The sequence below is a fragment of the Brachionichthys hirsutus genome, chromosome 15 (genome assembly GCF_040956055.1).
Source record: "Brachionichthys hirsutus isolate HB-005 chromosome 15, CSIRO-AGI_Bhir_v1, whole genome shotgun sequence".
Taxonomy (NCBI): Eukaryota; Metazoa; Chordata; class Actinopteri; order Lophiiformes; family Brachionichthyidae; genus Brachionichthys; species Brachionichthys hirsutus.
The window spans coordinates 9,506,285-9,525,857 of NC_090911.1; the positions used below are offsets into that span (position 1 = coordinate 9,506,285).

The following is a 19,573-nucleotide window of genomic DNA, read 5'->3' on the forward strand; positions in this document are numbered from 1 at the left end:
GTATCCAGACGGGTATCCGGATTGTGCTCATCTAAGTTAGACCAAGACCCATCTTCAGATTTCTTTTCCCATCAAGATCCATCCAGCAGTTTTTAGGTAATCCTGCTAACAAACAAACATACAGGGTCAAAAACAACCTCCTTGTTGGAGGCAATTTAAAGGTACATGGTGCAAACCTGAAATCTTCATTTTCTCACTTTATTAAGAATGGAAAATACATCAGCAGGACAAAAAGCCATAAGAACACATAACAACAACAAAAAAGGGGGAGTGGGCTGACCGATCAAATACCAAAGGGACAAGAATAAAAAGTGACATTCTACCCATCTGTAAATGTAGCCGTGCAAAAATTACTCGCGTACAATCAAGTGATTATCTGGAGACGGTTTTGTATAATCCCATCCAGACCATCGGTCAATGGGACGTTCATTATCTGAGAGTGCTTATGGGGACGGCTTTGACTGGACAAGGTCCAGCTATTGATCAGGGATTAGCCAATGACACAATATTTACAATACAAAGATTAGAGGCAATTAAATGAGTAGTTCATTGTTTAGATACTAGTTGAAAAAGAAAAATTATGTTACATCGTTTCTATGAAGTAAAAAAAAAAAAAAAAAAAAAAGCTCATTCACTAGCAAAACACAAAAAAATAAATAGCACCAAACCGGAGTGAATATCATTATAGAAAAAAGTTTTAAAAAAAGCACGTCAATGGAATAAAAGCAGCTACTCAGGCGTTCTATGGGAAAAGTAACGGCTAAAGAACAAGTACAAAAAGCTCAGGGTTACCACAACTGAATACTACAATACTTGCATCAGATAATTCTGTGCTTTGCAGCGAAAATACTAGTTGTTTTTCAAGTAGGAGAAAAAAAAGTTAATCAGCACTTTCTATATCTGACGCACACACGCACACGCACACGCACACACACACACACACACACGAAGGGTTTCAGGAGGGTTCACTGTACTGACGTTAGGGAGGGAGGGCTTTAACAGCAGTTAGTGTTAGTTAGTGTTCGCATGGACTTCAGTTAAAGGAGGCGGGTCAGAAACTAAGAGAAGCATCAAAAGTCGACGGACAGGAGTCGTGGAGATCAACTGTGTGTTAGAGTAGGAAACGGACCCCCGCAGGGTGGACAGAGCCGGGCTCGAAGCCTGCCTGTACGGGCCGCGGTCAGCGCCGAGGCTCTGCAGGTGTGCTGTTATTTGGTTCAGTCGTAGCTGTGAGCGGCCTCCCTGGCCTTGTGTCCCTCTCCTCCGTGTCTCCGGTGGCCGCGGTGCTCGTGGTGCTGATTGTGGTGGTGCCGCCGGTACCGGTGTGATCGTCGGGCTAAAAAATAAAAAAAAGAGATGGACGGAACCAGCTGGTTATTATGTAGCGTGCAAGTGTTTCCTGGAGTGGACAGGGCCCTGAACGCAACACCTGCATCTTTAATTTCCGTTTTGAACGCTCACACTTTGTGCAGATGATCCTGGGTCTCTCCCAGCTGCCGTCGGCCCGACAGCGGATGGTGGGGACGTGACGCTGGAAGAATCCTTCGGAGCACTGGTAGCGGACCACCGCGTGGAGGTCATAGTGTGACCTCCGCCGGCCTATCAAATGGGCGTTCTCAACTGCAGGCGGGGTTCCACACAGCACTGATGGGGAGACGAAGAAGAAAAGCATCAGAGAAATGCTGCAGATGAAGGAAGTATCTGCTTTATAATCCAATCCAGAAGAGGTTTGGTGGTGAGATAGAGATCCTACATGTCTGTGTCCCGTTAAATAGCAACATATCAATATAGAGAGTCGCTATTCTGTGAGGGTGATTGTGAGGAAGAGTGTGAGAGGCCTTTCAGATCACAGTTGTGTGAACGAGGTGGTAATTGGCAATAACTTCCGCTGCCGAGACAAGAGGAAGCGAGCCCAGAGGAGAGAACAGGGGAAGATTGAGATTGACACTGCACCCAAAAATCAATAGTTTGGGTTTGTTTGTGAGTTTTTGGAGAAAAAAACCAAAAGGAGAAGCTTTCTGATGCTGAAGAGCACGAGCACCGGCGGTGATGGCAAAAAGCCCCTCCTCCCAAAGTCACACTGGAGCTGAACGTGTGAAAGCGAGGAGGGACAGCGAGGGACGGCTCGGGACGGCTCGGGACCCTTTCCCTCCAGCATCCTTTCACTACCTGTGCCTTTCTTGCAGATGTAGGGCAGGTTGTAGTTGCAGGGCACGTCGTTCCACTTGCCGTCCTCATGGGCAATGGTCACCACGCAGTCCTCCCCGCCGGCAAAGAAGTTATCCGGCTGGCTCTCCCGCCAGTTCTCAAACACCTGCATGAAAGCAGAGACAACGGGATTCAACCGCCGGCTTTCCATTTGCCGGCGTGTCCGACCGGGAATCTCCGTTAGCTCCAGACGAATACAGTTTGCAAAATCAGCGAGGAGATTTTGCACACAAAGGAGGACACAGTTTCGTCAAATGATTTAAAGAGTCGAATTTGAAGGAGGTGATGCCGCATTAAGATGAATTTAAAATTCACAACTGATCTCAGACCAGATCGTTGGTGTCTGTCCACTGAAAGTCCTCCTCCACCGTGCGGTCATTCAGTCCGATCCAGGCGTTGTCGTGACCCAGACCTTAAGAAATAAAACACAAGTTCCTTTTATTTCTTCTGTAACCCCCCCCCCCCCTCAAAATCAAAGCAAACAAGCAGAGACACAAACCGTTGATGAACTCCTGCTCGGTGGCGGAGATGACGCTCCCGAGGTGCGAGCTGTGCTCCCTGCAGTCTTTCTCTGCATCCTCCCAGGTGTGTCTGCGGGTGAAGTACCTGTGGAGATGAGAGCACATGTTTCGCACGCCGTGCAGCCGGGCCGGTTTAAATGCATGTCCCATGCAGGTATAGCTGCAGGGTCTAAAATGCATTGTGGCTCCATTCGCTCTAACGGTTCTTCGTCATACCTGTAGCAGTGGCCGTGGAACTTCCTCCAGCCGTGCTCACAGCCCTCTATGTCTGCAAAGAGGAAGAGAAATGAGGCGGGAGAAACGAGAGGAGCTACAAATCATTTCACGTAAGGCCACGTGGCAGCTTAGTTAAGTGCAGGAACGAAAAGTGAGATAAAATACTCTGCATGAGATGAGAGGGGAGCGGCAGCTCTCATTTGGCAAGCAAAGGCTAAAATGCATGACTCGTCGAGAGAGGCTGAATGCATGAAGTGTAATTACGCAAACGCCTTTATTCACAGCTTCCTCTGTGCTATTAGTATTAATTCCTAACGCCAAAGCCTGAACGTGGACTCATTAGTAACAGCAAAGGTTATTCTCATTCTCATTACAACCACACAGATAATGAGGCCTGAAGCTGGAGGCAACCGAAACCAGTCAAGTGACGAACCGGTGCTGGTGTACACGGTGGTCTCAGGGGGTGCTACAGGGGGCGACTCCTCCCTCTAGACGGACTAGATTGCCTCCTTTTGTTGGACAACTAAAGCCGGCAAATTAATAATTTGCATCTCTGCAACTCAAGGAGACTAATAAGGTCATTTCCCTAAATATCAGACTAGTCCATTAAAAATCATCTTAAAAACATTTTATTTATATATTTTTATTTTTATTTTGTGCACTTCTTTCTGCTTGTTTTCATATTTTGTCGTCTGTGTATTTAATGTGATTATTTTAATCATCCCGCAGAGCGTTCTCTCTCTGCTGCTTTCATCTTTTATTTTGAAAAATACGACATAAATAGAAAAAAACAGTTGCCGCACTAATGAGCAACCTTGTCGTTGTTGTTGTCATGCCTGCAAACACACACTGACATCTGTGAAACACGCCCCTGTCGCATGTCTCACACCTTTTCACTGATCAACAGCTGGTGGCAGTAACACACAGCGCCACCCTTCAGCGCTCTGACAAACCCCGGTCGACTGATCGCTGTGTCTTTGTGATAGTGTGGCCCGACAGACAACTGTAGCAGACGCTGCGTCCTTATCGGGCTTGTTTCCAAAACGGATTTTACTGCCGGCGTCCGACGACTGTGAGTCACAACAACGTTCTGGAAATGATAGTGTGAGATAGTCCAATAACATTCCATAGGATAATCTCCCAGTCCGGCTCATCCAATGTGTAAGTGTGCATTATTGTTATTATTATTATTATTATTATCACCCCCCCCCCTCACCTTTTTCACACATGTCTCCTCCATAGCTGGGCAGGCAGAGACACAGGAAGGAATCAATCTTGTCGATGCAGGTTCCTCCATTTTCACATGGCTCTGACTGGCAGTCATCTACATCTGTGAGGAGTGGGGTGGGGGGTGGGAGGGGGGCAACAAGAGGCCGGTTGTAGATCTCATTAATAGAGATGTAGATCATAAGGGAAGAAGCCTGCCGCCATTCAAACGAGCTGGACATTAGTTCTGGTTCGATGGTTAAATCTGCCCACGCCGGTGAAAACAGCCGCATAATTCAAACAGGGTGCGACGGACACTCATGTCTAATGGGATTTATAACGTAATCAGATTACTACTCTAACATTCATCCACAGTTTACAAAAAGTTTGATAGTTTCATTGGTCAGCGTTGGTTTGATTGCGTAGATAATTAATCATTCTATGTACTAAAGTCAGATCAAACTACAACGTCCACGGTGCAATGGGCAATTTAGCATCACCAATTCACCTCATTTGCACGTTTTTTGGTGGTGGGAGGAAATCGGAGAACCAAAAGAGAAAACATGCAGACACAGAGAGAACATGCAAACGCCTCACAGAAAGGCCACAGGTCGGATTCAAACCCGTGACCTTCTTTGCTGTGAGGCAACACACAATTACCAGTGAGCCACCCACAAGTCTGTTTGTAAGATCAAATATAATATTAGCAACGATAGCCTGAGGACTTTCCACGTTCCTTTTCTGAAGAACGACATATTTAAATCTTTCACCGCTCAGGTCGTTGGTTTTAATCACATAATGTGTCAGAACTTTTACCGGAAGAGTTATTCTACTCTGGCAGATTTGGGATTAAATCTATTCTAATGTTGCAGGTTGGACAGTGAATTTGATGTAAAATTCGAGATCATTTCCAGAGGTTGAAGCACATTAATGAGAAATTCACACATTAGCATATTCAGCCAGGAAGTGCAAAGCAAAGGCTGATTTTCCTGCAGAGGACAGGTGTGATAGAAAAGCTTTCATTTTGATCCTTTCCTTCTTTACTTTCATATGAATGTCGCTGCATGAGCGTCCTTCCGTGTTATGTGACTGGGATAACGCAGCCCTTCAGTAAACCAACGCGACAGCTGCAGGCCGTCCGTCCGTCTGTCCGTCTCTCTCTCCTGCTCTGCACAGAAAGCGTTTAGCTGTCCGCCGGCCAAATGGGACTCTGACAACAAATTTATGTTGCTGTATGCCGTTCATTTATTACTAAAGTCATTACTTCCTTGAGTAATGGCTGCCTAATGAGCCGAGTAAACTAATTAAACAAATCAAGATCTTAGAGGTAGATTTATCCTCATGTGCCAAACTGTCACCGCGTGTCTGCGGAGGCGTCTCCTGTGCAGCGTAGAGCTGCACCGAACAACCTTGAAAATGAGAATCCAAGGTCAAAAATGCCCCCCCCACCACCACCACCACCACCATTGGAAAAATCCATTTAGTGCATGGTGTGAACAGAGCATAACCTCCACCATAGTAGGGTAAAAGCAGAAAGACATCGAAATCAGTTCAAATTCGATTTAAAATGTGGAGAAAAAAAAGCAGTTTTCGGATTGAATCTCACAGTGAATGAGAAGAAACGCATGTAACCGTGGCGACAATGGGAGTTGTACCGACAGGATTTGGTAAGTGATGAGTGATCGGTTTAAAAATTGATGAAGGAGCTCCAGCAAACGTTGGGTCAGCAGGACAACCGCGTTACAGACAGCAGGTTTTCAGATTATGTTGCGAGCCCATTAAATACTGTGTGCTGATGCGTGTGTGTGTGTGTGTGTGTGTGTGTTCATGCATGTGTGTGAGAGCACCTCTCACCTATCTCACAGTTCTCCCCAGCGTATCCTTGTGGGCAGTAGCAGCTGTAGCCCGTTCCTTGAGGAAGGCACTTTCCTCCGTGCAGACACGGGTTCGTCACGCAGGGCTCCACCTCGCCTGACACACAGATGGATGGAGGCGGAGTCGAGTTCAGGGATTCAAGAACGTCAGCAAACGATTGACATCGTGAAGGGAAGGCTTTTCAGATCACAGAGGGGAATAAAAATAAAACATCTCTCCATCTGAATGGAACTTGAAGTATTCATTTCCATGGCAATCCCCTCCAGCTGAACGGCTCAAATAGACATTCCCTCACCTCTGCCCCGCCCTTGAGCAAAACACAACGTCAATGCACGACACAGAAAAGGACACAGCATGCCAATTATTGCACGCTGCCACCGCAACCGGTGGCCGCAGTTCAGCCGTATCCGTTTCCCACTCTCTTTTCAAATGGATAACAAGCCAGAGAGCCTCAACCTCGCCGTCCAATCGCAGCCACGGTTGTCATGGTTACCATATGGGAAAAAGCGAGTCCCCCGGCTTCTGCCGAGCGTCGTGGGCATCGTGAGAACTTAAGACATTAGCTTTCCAAAGATGAAATGAGCGGACCCCCCACCGAGCACCCCGGCCTCACTATTCACCCGTTAAATGGCAGCGTGCGTGTGCGTGTCTGTGTGCGTGTGTGTGTGTGTGTGCGTGTGTATGTGTGGTCTCCATCCACGACACATCTCCATATCAATCGGCACCACGAGTTTCTGCCCTCAACCCCTCATTAGAGCAGCTCACGGTATTTGAAATCCGCCGCGTGTTCATCCTGGATGCAAAGGCTCATCCCGTGGGAGTCTTTGTTCCGCCAGCACTCTCTGACACTGAAGATGTGTGTGTGTGTGTGTGTGTGTGTGTGTGTGTGTCTGTGTGTGTGCGTGTAGGCGTGTGTGTGTGTGTGTGTGTTTACGAGGTGCAATGAGCGAAAATCAATGCTCGTCAATGATTAGCCTCAAGGCCGATCCTGTCCAATAACTAACCAGAAACAGACGTCTCAAGCTGCTGCGCCGCAAAAATAAACGTTCAGGGACAACAAATAAAAAGAGAGAGTGAGTTTGTCCAATCACAAGCGCTCCCACGGCACGGGGCGAGATCCTCAATCGCATCAGCGCTCTAGATTTATGTGAAGTTTTGCGAGCGAATCTTCTGCTCTTGATTTGAATTGTGCTGAAGTCAGGTGCTAAAGCCAGCCATGCATTTTATTCAATGAACCCCCCCCTCCAGGGGAAGGTGCAATTGCCCCCTCCCACCCCTCTGCATCAGTCAAGGTCATGGCATACCTTGACAAATACCAGCTGCTTTTGACAAGCACATCTACTACTACGTGTGTGAGAGAGAGAGAGAGAGAGAGAGAGAGAGAGATAAACCAGTGATTGGCCTTTCATTAAAGCAAGTGCTGTAGGAAAATCAATAGTCTGCAGTAGACTGTGCCTCGCCGTGCACAGCAGCAGCAGCAACAGCAACAGCAACAGCAACATCCAACTAAGAGGATCACACGTTGCTGCGACAACGCGGCGATACCTCAGAGCATTAATCCACAAGTCACACAAACACAGCCTTTGCTTTGAATAATCGCAGCCACAGGACGGGAGGAAATATGCTTTACTTTGGAAATAAGATTTTCGGATAAGCGCTTCCAGTCCCCGCTGACGGCTCTGGTATTTCGCTGAAGGCGGGAGAGCGAAGGAGGATTTAAATGTTGTGTAAAGATGGTGTGATAAAAAAAAAAGACGAATGAAATTCAAAGATAACGTGCGTGTGCGTGTGCGTGTGTGTGTGTGTGTGTGTGTGCGTGTGTGTGTTTGGGGCTGTGCTAAGAGTCCTTGAATCCTCGGCTTCTCTTTTTATCCTTCCTCATCGTCGATTGAACTGACGGATGACGTGTCCCTTGAGCCAGTCGGGAGAAATCACCGACCACCGGCCTAAAGGAGGAATCTGGTGCGAGGCCTCCTCTGTTTGTGCAGGTGTGGGAGTGTGTTTGTGTGTTTATGTCCGTCTGCCTCTCTCACGCCATCAGTCAGCCCCCCCCCCCCCCCCATACTGTACACTGGCAGCCCAGACGGCCGCCCTCGGCTTCCTGTCCATCCAGTCTTTACAGCGGTTTTCCCATCCTCGCACTGCACGCCATGTCTGCCGCAGACATGAAGCAAAAATAAATCACCACAGAAGCGTGCAACAGCGAGGGGGGGGGGGGGGGGGGGCAAACACAGAGTGACGGGATGCTTCCAGCATTATCAAACAACAGTCAGTAGTAAAGCAGCTGGCCAGCCGGGAGCGGCGCTGACGTGCACCGTGCTGCAGACTTAATCAACAAACTGTGCATGGTGATGGGAATGGGTGGGGTCTCCGGTTCTGGGGGGGGGTCTTTTTGAATAAATAATCCAGCAAGAGAGCGGGGGTGGAGGATTTGAGAAGGCAGTCTGGTTAACAGGAAGTTAAAACAGCAGCTAAGAAGAAACTTTATCCAAATATGATGTAGCTAAATAACACTGTACTCTATGCTGTACATAAATGGTAATAATCCCTGCACAGTTGGGGATTAATTTTAGAGATTAGCTTCAGTTTCTCTTGTTTGAAAAGGGGGTCTGCTCGAAACCAGTTTGACCGTGTGACTGCACTGGTTTTCTGCTCTAACAAATACTTCATCCATTAAATCGTAAACCATTCAGGCCATCAGATTAAAATCCTTTTGGGAAATGACATCAAAACTGTGGATTATTTCAACAAAAATTATTCACGGCATGACAAAACATCAGCATCTGTAGCTGTCAGTAGATTCTCAATGCTAACCTGTTGGGCTGAGAGTCATCGTGGTAATGTTGGCTCCTCCTCTTTTGTTGCTCTCCTCCTCCTGGTTGCCAGGTAACAGGGCCCCTGAGCCCACAGCGCGGGACCAAGCAGGCTCCTCCTCTCCTGGAGGATAATCCAGGGAGCTGTTTAGAGCCGCTCTCTCCACTGGGGCCCATCTGAATTGTGTCGGAGGGTCGGCGGAGCGGTTCTGGTTCTCAGAGTGAGGCGATGGAGCCGGGTCTCCGGATCCGGCCGTTTGAGATATGGAATGGAAAGGCAGCGAGGATGGGGAGGGCGAGGTCGATGGGGTTTGAGATTTGGATCGGGGTGAGTGAGATGGGAAAGATCGGAGCGGCGGTTGAGATTCATCCGAGGAGGATGGTTGAGAAGAGGAAGGAGAGGTGGAAACGGACAGAGTGACGGACAGAGTGACGGGCAGCGCCGGTGATGGAGATGAGGAGGGGGACGAGTGTGTATCTGGTGAGGAGGGGGGCTGGTGTGTGTCTGGTGAGGAGGGGGGCTGGTGTGTGTCTGGTGAGTTTGATGAGGAGGAGGGGGGCTGGTGTGTATCTGGTGATTTTGTTGAGGAGGAGGGGGACGGGTGTGTATCTGGTGAGGAGGGCGACGGGTGTGTGTCTGGTGAGATTGATGAGGAGGGGGGGGACGGGTGTGTGTCTGGTGACTTTGTTGAGGAGTGGGGGGACGGGTGTGTATCTAGTGAGGAGGGGGGGGACGGGTGTGTATCTGGTGAGGAGGGGGGCTGGTGTGTGTCTGGTGACATTGTTGAGGAGGGGGGGGACGGGTGTGTATCTGGTGAGGAGGGGGGCGGGTGTGTATCTGGTGAGTTTGATGAGGAGGAGGGGGGCTGGTGTGTATCTGGTGAGAGGGGGGGCTGGTGTGTATCTGGTGAGGAGGGGGGCTGGTGTGTATCTGGTGAGGAGGGGGGCTGGTGTGTATCTGGTGAGGAGGGGGGCTGGTGTGTATCTGGTGAGGGGGGGGGCTGGTGTGTATCTGGTGAGGGGGGGGGCTGGTGTGTATCTGGTGAGATTGACGGTGATGGGTTTGTAGAGGAAGACCCCCGTGTGGGCTCCGGAGGACTGGCCCTGGTAGTGGTGCTCTGCCCCTTTCTGTGACTCCTCTCTCTGGATCTCTCTCTGGATCGTTCCCTCGGTTTACTTGTTCCTCCTGGTCGACGTGAAACTTGTACCCCCCCTTTTGCTTCCACGGCGCTTTCCCCACTCCCCTCTTCCTCGCCTTTCCCCTTCTCTGCTCTGCTTCTGTCCTCCCCTCTGTGCTTCTTCCCCCGTCCTCTGCCTCCTCTACCGCCGGCTCTAGGGGTCACTGCGCCCTCCCTCTTGTTGCCCCGCCCGGTGGTGGTCTCCGTCTCAACCCGCACCCAGCTGTCCCCGCTGGATGAGGTGACTTCAAGCACGGAGCCGGAGGCCGCATTCGTCCGCGTCTCTGAATTCTGTTCATCTTTGGTGCTTTCCGTAGTCAGCGAGCGACCGGAGGCGGGCCAGGCTGATGCCAGACGAGTCGGGGGCTCTTCCCCGGCTGGTGTGGAGTTTTCCATTGTGAACTGTTTGAACCAGGAACTTCCCCAAGAAAACAAACCTGTAGGGAAAAAGGAAAGAGCAGGGGAGTCAGCAAGAGATGAAGGATGAAAGTAAAACTCCTCGCAAGGATCCTTCCTGCTTTGCCAAGGGAAACAAAATAAAGCGCTTCCTAAACATGTGAGCCATCCATCACCGCACCCGTCCCGTCTGCGCTTCAATATCATCTCGGAAGAATCGCATTCACAGACCAGAACGTCTGCAGTGTGTTAAACGTCAGAGAGCGGCGTATATAAAAACAAATGAAAGCAATAGCAGAGGCAGTGAAACAGCTGGAGACTCTGAACCCAGCGTGAGCACAAACCATATTACGCCACGCGCATGTAATATTAGCGCCAGCTTCATTACACATTCCTGATGCGTAAACATCCAAATCATAATTATATGTAATAAACATTCTCCGAAAGCTCTCGAGAGCAATCGCACCCAAAGTTAATATAGTGCACAATGTTGTCGTGCACGGCCTGATTGTGATGCATGAAATCTTTACCATCCCATCTCACGTGACTTGAGCGCAGCATTAGGCGTTACGAACAGACAGCTGCAGAACTCTTTGCTCCTATTGGCTGCCACATTACTATTTTACATCATATAATTAATATGTGTAAACAAAAACAAAAAGTTTCGATCACGCGGCATTGAAGAAAGTAAAAAGGTTTACCGGTACCCGACTACAACTTAAGGGGGGGGGGGGGCAAATCAGACAAACAAACAGAAGACAGGTAATAAACGCATCGTCTTTTTGACATTTGAAATAGGACAAGGGTGAAGGCCTGCAGATGAACATGGAGATGAAAAGGTCTCATAAAACGAACCTTAAACCCGCTGCAGCCTCGTTTACCGCCACAGAATAGAGCCAACAACCCTCTAACAGAGAATCCTCCCATTTGAAACCACTTTCATTCCAGGCCAGAAGATAACAAGCTGTAAACCTGCTGGTCCCTGAGGTGTGTGTGTGTGCATGTGCGTGTGTGTGTGTGTGTGTGTGTGGTGGGGGGTTCAGGTAGATCAGTATATAATGACAAGAAGGCTTCAGACTCCTCCCAATCCGAGATAGAAAAACGTGCCGATCACAAAACCTCTCTCACAAATGTCAATGAAAAGTTTAAATTTGATGAGTTCATTAGTTTCCTTCCTCCTGTGAAACCTAAAGTCACCTTTTGAAGAAAGAAAAAAAAACCCTGATAGACAAGTTGTACAATTGTAAATCAATTTCTCTTTTACCAAGAAGCATTTTATGGAGCTAATTTATTCCCTCGCTCTGGGAGAGATAACCTGGCGTGGATGGACTCATTTTACGCAGCGTTAACTCCAGCAGAAACAGTTTTAACTCCGTAACTACAGAATGTATTAAAGCTCCTTATCAAATCAAATTCTCCCGTCTTTAAAGGTTTTTTGGGGGGGAAAACCTGCTCCGCTTGAAGTGTGACGGGCATGAATCGATCGGACCATTCATCCATCAACCATCCCCTCATATGGGGGGATAATTATTCCTTCATTGGAAAGATGTACGGATGACTCCTTTTCCTTTCTCTGTGATTTCCCTGTTAATCCTTTTTGTATCGCCGTCTTCAGGTAAATCCCAGATTACAGACTACAAACCATTGAAATCCATTCACCTGGCGATGATGCGGTGGATGAATCGGACCCTTGTCTTTTCTTCTCCGCCGCCGTTTCCTCCTCTTCCCCTGCTGGCGTTTGGGTTCGTTCCTCGTCTGCAGTTCCTGCCAGGTAGTTCCAAGGCTTCCAAATGGACTTGACAATCTTTGAAATGACCTTGAAAAAATAAACAAGTAAGTCGGATATAAACTCAAGATGTTCAGAGATGCTTCAGTTGATTTAAACTAAAAGAGAAGCGGACCTTCTTCTCAGTGGGAGTAGGGGGCGCTGGCGGTAAGAGGAACTCCTCTGAGTCAGGACCGGGCTCCAGCGGTTCCAGGAAGCTCTGTCCTGGGATAATTTGGAGGGTCACGAAGGACCCCGGTGATTCTGACGACCAGGGGTCTGAGGCTGGGGACACCACCAGGCGGTTTGTTATCTCGGGGCTCACATTCTTTTGCGATCAATACTTTTAATTGGAAGACCATCCTTACAATTATCAGCGCCGTGAAGGTCGGCCTCCTCTTCAAGGTCGACCAGTCCGGTCCAGTTTGAAGGGGGCATGTCCCGCAGCCCTGCAGGGATTGATTTGTAAAAACATACGAATGTTATTGTTCGGTTTCTGATCGATCAGCCGGTCAGCACATCTGATCACCAGACAAATGTGGAACCTCTAGTGGCGGATCGGTCCGTAATCAAGCCGGGCTGGTTGGTCCCTGCGGAGCCGGCGCCGGGCGAGCCTGCGAGGTAGCTCCAGGGGCGCCACAGAGACGTGTAGATCTGAGACAAGGAGCCCGACTCCTTCACTTTACCTGCGAAAATGTTTCATTTTCCCCCCATTTTCAATTGAAAAAATGAAGAAGAAGAAGAAGAAGAGCAAAGATTAATCTAAGATGAACATCAAGATGCTTCACTTTCACACATCCTCCCCTCCTTTCCTCTCTCTCTCTCTCTCTCCGCTTCTGTCACTCCAGCTGTTTCACAGAGACGTGACAGAAGGATGGACGACGTGGATTGGGAATCAGTGTTGCCATAGTGACGGCAACTTTATGGCTGTCTAGATTTTCCAGACATCTTGCCAACAGACGACAACTAGCCAGCGGCACATTAACAGGAATTCTGATGGCTTACATTTATTGACATTTATATTGTGCCGAAGGAGACGTGACGAAACCCTGTCCTTATGCACGTGATGCCGGTTTACTCATATACACCTGGGATTGAGGTTATCGCCGACAAACAACAGCACAAATGCAGTTTTTCCAGTTACAAGGACATTTCCTAGTTAAATTAAAAACATTTAATGGTTCCACAGAACATAACTTAACATAACTTAACCTAACCTGACCTAAACTAACTACAACTGGCAGATTTAGCACTACTGCTGTACCTCTGTAGCAGTAGGCGTCGTAAAGGGCGGTGGTGTTTTCGGTCGTGCTGTTGGGCGTGACGGTGCGGACGCCAGGCTGGCTCCCTCCACAATCTGGGCGAGGTCGGGTCACGGGGTAGCGGACGCTGCCGTCAGACAACCAGCCTGGGGCACAGCTGTCCAGGCCGGCCCTCCAGGCCAGATACAGCTGCCCCACCGTGGCCAGCTGCCCCCCGAGGGAGACGCAGCGGTCCGAGGCTGAGGACAAAGACAGTCTGCCCGGGACGGAGGAGTGAAACACCTCACCTTGAAGGAGGCAGAGCAGGAGTTAAACCACGTGTAATGTCATCTAAGAGGATTAAACGATGGTGACGTTAAACACGGCTGTTTATTGAAGCTCAGACAGCTTGTTGAAGACGGTGCATCAAAGCAGGCAGCGAGGCGGCTGGCTGGCGTCTGCGGCCTCACAGCCCACGCCTTCAACTATACTCACATTCTAAATCTATTCTCAATAAAACCTCACGGAAAGCCTGAAATCGTGTTTTAGTCGGTGTCTCGATATTCTATAAGCTCATTGGCCGCTAGGATGAAAAAGATTCAAAGCTGGGTCGAGTATTCATTCAAGACGCATCTAAAATAAAAAGTCTATTTGATCCAGATCCAAGTAAAAATCCAATCAAGCTCATGTTGCTCATTATGAATAAACCAATAAACAAAGCAACAAATGGATGCGTGAAAACATCAACTTAGACCAGGATAGACTGGGAAAAAAAAAAAAAGGAACATTGGCAACTTTTCATTTAATGCTTTAACAGAATATGATGCAAAAATGGCCACTGGAACTACTTCCAGTGTGTGTGTGTGTGTGTGTGTGTGAGTGTGTACCATCCAGTTCTTTTGCAAAACAGTACACATCAAACATCTCCTTTGGGTCCCTCTTTCCATAGTTCCTCACACCAGCAGAGTATTCCTTGTGTCCATGGCAACCAAGCTCTGGAAGCTGGACTGAATAGCTGTGAAGAAAACCACAAGGTCGTCATTAGAGCTAAAGTAATGACATCACCTTTACGAGCGTGATCTCGGCTCAACATTTATTTTCATCAAGACTTTAAATGTCAATTAAAAATGAGGCTCTGTTTGTAATCTCAACAGGTTAGAATGAATTAAGGTGCGATTAGAAACAATAGCGGTTGAAGGGAGAGGCCCGATGAAGAGAACGATGAGGTGACGAAACAGAGGAAGGGATTAACAACAGATGAATCATAGAATAATAAAAGAATCCAATTATCTCAGCTTCAAAATGTATCAATTTGAGCCAAACCAAAACCAGCTGCTTTATTAGTATCACTTGAGTTTATCAATCCAATTACAATTCAATCAACCAGGAAAATAACTGGCAGATTAATTTACAATAAAAACAAAAACAAAAAAAACTCTTCAAATCCCAGCAGGACAAACTGCAGCAAGCGGAAGGAAGTTCTGAGGCGTCTCCTCACCGGACTGTCTGATCGTCCAACCAGCCGGCGGCACAGCTGGCGAAGCCATCGTAGTACGCCGCCCACAGCTGGGCAGGTGAGGCCATCTGACCCGACACGTCCCGGCAGGCCTGGTGGGCGTCGGCGAAGGAGAAGGCGTAGCGGGCGCTGGGATCCTGATGGTGGAACACCACGCCTGCACCGGAAGACGTGTCGACACAGCCGAGTGTCAGGTCGATAATAAACGGATCAATCTACCAAGTTTACAGGTGAGCGCACAAACTGTCATCACCAAAAACACAGGGAGCATTACGAGGGCCACTTTCATTTAACGGAAATGAACCGTCGGCTGGGACCTGCCATCTTTCAAGAACACAACGACAGAGGAATGTAGGAAAACACAAAAATCAAAGTGGGATGGAAGAAGCTGGTCCTCCATCGCTGCTGAGATTAATGGGGGGTGTTATGGCTCTGGAATTGACAGTAAATTGTCCATCGGTGGTTGCTGAACTTACCAGAGACCACTAGGGGCACAGTGTCCCTCTCGTAGTCGCTGTCCACCACAACCTGACAGCGGTAGGCGCCCGAGTCGTTGGTGCGAACCCCGGAGATCTCCATGGTAGCGTTCAGAGGATTGGCAGCGTATCCTGGCAGCGAGACGCGGCCGCTGAAAGCCTTATTCACCTTGATTACATCACCTTTGGCACAAAAAAGAGAGCTTCCTTCATTAAAAGCGTCCGTTGGCAGCCTGCTGGGTTTGGAGAGACGGAAGGAGACGAAGACCCAGAAGCTCGTTTTTATTATTAGCGACGGGATCCTGCATGAACTAATAAAGTTTTAGTTGTAACAACAACTTTCCACGGCCTTCAACCTTTGATCAGCAACTTCAGTTGCACACAAACTCCGATTAAAGAGGAAGTCAATCTGCACCTTCTCTCTGGGGGGGGGGGGTTAGAGTATTTAAACCCTGCAGATTACTTCATTAACACTCTTCGTGTGTTGATGTGAAACCGCTGCGTCTGTTTTACCTTCAGCTGAAAGCACGACCTGCTCCGTGGGAGCGCCCTGCCCTCCTGCAGGCGGCACGGTGCGGGTCCACAGGAGGTGGGGAGGCGAGGCGGAAGGGCCGGCCTGAAGGGTGAAGACGCACGGGAGGACGGCTCGGCCCGCCAGCAGCTGCTGTTCTGTAGGATGAGCGATCCGACGCATGGTCACGACAGAGGAGGCTTCGCCTGGAGAGGACGGACGTTATTACATCTGGTCGTATAAATATCATTGAACAGACCCTCAGGGATCCATTAGCAGCTTCACAGATATGTCCACACTAGAACACGGAGCGTCCCACCAACAGTGGGGACGCTGCGTAAGGTCATTACAAGGTCATTTCCTGGTTCTTCCTGACCTTCGGATCAGATTTCCACAGCTAGTAAAGATGGGACGGGTTCCACTTCTGAAAAGTCTGCAGCAAGTTCCTCAGCATGTAACTCCAAAGAATTTGTGGATCTCAGCATTTACAGCCCATAATATTTTTGTACCATCCTAGAGGCGGAAGACGACCGTCCAGGAATCTGCTGTGCGTCCTCTCTCCGTTTGCATGCACAAACGCTGTTCCAGAGTTAGATTTGTTGCTGCTTGGTCTGGTTGCCATAATATGCAGTTTCAATGTAACCATGACAACAGGATCACCTGTAAAGATGTTATCCTCCATCCTCGGTGCACTGTGCTGTCCAAACCCCGAGCAAGATTAAAGATTACATTTTAGGAAATATCCCAAAGGTATTTTCACCACATGTAATATTTCCATATAGCAGATATAAATAATGTCCCGAAGACAATCAGAACTCTTTAGATGTGACTGAATATTCATGCTCTGTCTGCTGTCTGCTCAAATGCTGTGAATATAACATCCTGTCACTTCTGCCCCCCGTATCTGGAGGCTGACCCTTCGCAGCATCTCTTCTATCTGCATTTTCTCTCCTCTCTTCACCTGTGTCTGCTAAAATACCCCCCCCCCCCCCCCCCCGAAATAAAAATTATAATAATAAATGCATCAAAAGGGGATTCTGAATTTGTGTGTGTCCAGTGAAAACTTAAATCCCATTTTCTCACAGTCATACAGTAAAACCAGCGATGAAGCTGCAGCATCATTACTGTGGAGTTCAAAGTTGTGCAGGTTCCATTATAAATCTTGGTTTGCCTTCCTCCTCCTCCTCCTCTAATCTCAATGCCAATCCATTTCCCCCAACACCACTGAAATCGCCGGCGGCCTCTTTCATTCTCTCACAGACGATTAAAGTGTTTTGCCAATTGACTCCGTCGCAGGTGAGGAGTGAGGCCTATAGTATCCACAGGGGGCCGGTCGGAAGGCTGGTGAGCAAATAAATGATGTGTTTGGTGCAAAGCAATAATTTTGTGCTCAGTGGTTTGGTTTTTAACACACGACCATGAGCTCAGTTTTTGGGTGAATGCTGTGAAGGAAAAGCTTCAACAATCCAAATTAAGTCGTTGCTTTTGATCATACATCAAGCGTCACATCAGCAAAGTGAGAAATGAATAAAAAAATTAATAAATTAAGCTCAAAGTCTTTGAGTTTGTTTCATATTATTTAAAATAGTTTGTTGTGGTTTGTAGTAAAATTAATGAGCAGAATATGTAAAGAAGAGCAAAACAGAAAAACAGGAAACGAAGCCTTATTTGGATTTTAATGTTGAATCGATGAAAGATAATTCCATCTGCGCTTTGATTGGACGGCTTTCACGACATTAACCCCCTGAGAGCACCCCCCCCCCCCTCATGTGTGGGAGAACAACCCCGGCTGCCACCCCCCCCAATCAGATGTAATCATGGCATCACATATCACAGAGAAAATCACGAGAGCTGGAACCAGACAGAGCAGGAACGAGAGAGGAGGAAGAAGAGGGCAAACCATCGAGGAAGGAGGAGGAGCAGATAGTCACAACTGAAGGGAGCAAAGTGAGACTGTGGATGACAGTAGCATGGCAATGACAGAGGGGACAAAGGAAGAACAGCCTGAAAAGAGAAGGCGAGTGCTGGAGGAGGCGTTAAAGGACCCTCTCTGTCATTAACAGATGTCATCTTCATCCTGCCGGTCCGCGGAGCCGTTTGAATCATGGATAAGTTGCAAAGAGGATAAAAAGGCAGACATCGGTGCTTCTTAAATTTGGACAGCAAATTGTACTGGCTGATTGAATTTGGTCATTTCCTGCCAAAAAAGGGTTTTATCACATGTGTTTTCTTTTTTTATTATTATTGCTGCACACTAACACATAAGTAGACTAGAATAGCACTCGCAGAGCGCAGACCTCCGCCAAGCATCTCAGTCTCCCAATTGAATCTGCAACGTTAACGAGAATTTCAAACTGATCCGTTATCCTTCTCAGGGTCACAGGATCGCTGCCCTCTCGCGGATGCATCAACATGGAAGTACGTGAGCGATGATGTTTGAAACAGATGCATCTATTTCCTTGCATAAATGCAGCGTGAATGAACCTCTGCATGCCTGTGGCTGCCATGACTACGATTGAATGTGGAGGAATAACCGTCTCCTATCAGAACGTGTTGTCATTTTGAAAATTAAACGATTAAAGCTTCTCCTTTTAATGAGAATCCAGGTTGCCAAGCTCCCACCATGCATGCCAATGGCAGGAAACATAATTAAGGAGAGGAACTTATCTTTCCCCCAGGCAGTCAGCAAGCTGCACGAGGGTGCTGAAGCCTGTGATACCACCAGCCACCTGCAGCTCTGAGATGGTTCGCCCTCTTGTTCCATAATTGTGAGGGTTTTTTTTTTTTGCATAGTTTCAGGTGAACAGATGGTCGACTAAACTTACATAAATGAGTCTGGAGGTATTCCAGCTAAGTCCCGCTGAGCATGTCTGCAAACACGTCACCTTTCACTACACACATTTAGGTCTGTGCAAAACTGAACTTAGGAATCTTTCCTTTTGTTTTTGTTTTTTTGTAAGTATGAAGGCGCTTCATTGCTTCCTTCTTCCCCGTCACAGAACTCGTTTGTCGGCTGCCGTTATCCATCATAGGTTTCTTTAGGTCAGAAGCTGCTGGTTATTCCTGCAACGCGTGGAGATGCAGCAGTTTATGGGAAAATGTAGGTGGGATAAAGGGGCCTCACCCGAGCCGAAGTAGAGCAGCAGCATCAGAGCAAAGAGGATCTGCCGTCCGGCTGCAAACAGGAGGACAACCATCCTGGACCTGCAGTCGGAGAAACCAGAAAGGAGAGCAGTGAGACGGGGTCCGTAAGGAAAGCAGAACAGCGACACACTTTTCATGAGGTGTTTTTTTTCCCCCAAGAGTCCATGTTTTAATGAATGGACAGGCTGCATCTTCCCAAAGGAAAGATAATTATTATTACCTGTTAATGCATCATATTCAGCGTGCCCCTAAGCATTAAAATACCCTTCATAAGGCACTATATAGACTGCATACGTTCACCAAGGTCAGCTAATCCTGCATACATCTGTTAACTTGTAAAGAAAGAAAGAAAGAAAGACATTCGGGATCCGTCACATCTGGAACAGAAAAACCAAACGTTTCTATCTTAGTCCAAAACTCAAATCAGTGTTGACAAAAAAAGAAACTCCAAAAATGTAACATTTAGTAATGAAAAGTCTGAGATCTTGGGTTTAGCCTTGGAGCAGA

At 47.9% G+C, this 19,573-nt stretch overlaps 1 protein-coding gene across 1 annotated transcript; it reads right to left on the reverse strand.

Annotated features, from left to right (window-relative positions):
• Window positions 1–1,217: 1,217 nt before the first annotated feature.
• Window positions 1,218–19,119, reverse strand: LOC137904713 (neurocan core protein-like). The gene is made up of 20 exons (XM_068748916.1): window positions 19,047–19,119; window positions 15,925–16,128; window positions 15,412–15,594; window positions 14,918–15,092; window positions 14,307–14,434; window positions 13,443–13,727; window positions 12,724–12,864; window positions 12,547–12,627; window positions 12,315–12,463; window positions 12,073–12,229; window positions 9,893–10,454; window positions 8,841–9,265; window positions 6,006–6,122; window positions 4,162–4,275; window positions 2,946–2,997; window positions 2,708–2,814; window positions 2,538–2,620; window positions 2,170–2,314; window positions 1,462–1,644; window positions 1,218–1,336 (listed from the first exon to the last, which is right to left on the reverse strand). The coding sequence occupies exons 1-20, from the start codon at window positions 19,117–19,119 to the stop codon at window positions 1,218–1,220; spliced, it is 3,483 nt and encodes a 1,160-aa protein (XP_068605017.1).
• Between the last annotated feature and the right edge of the window lie 454 nt (window positions 19,120–19,573).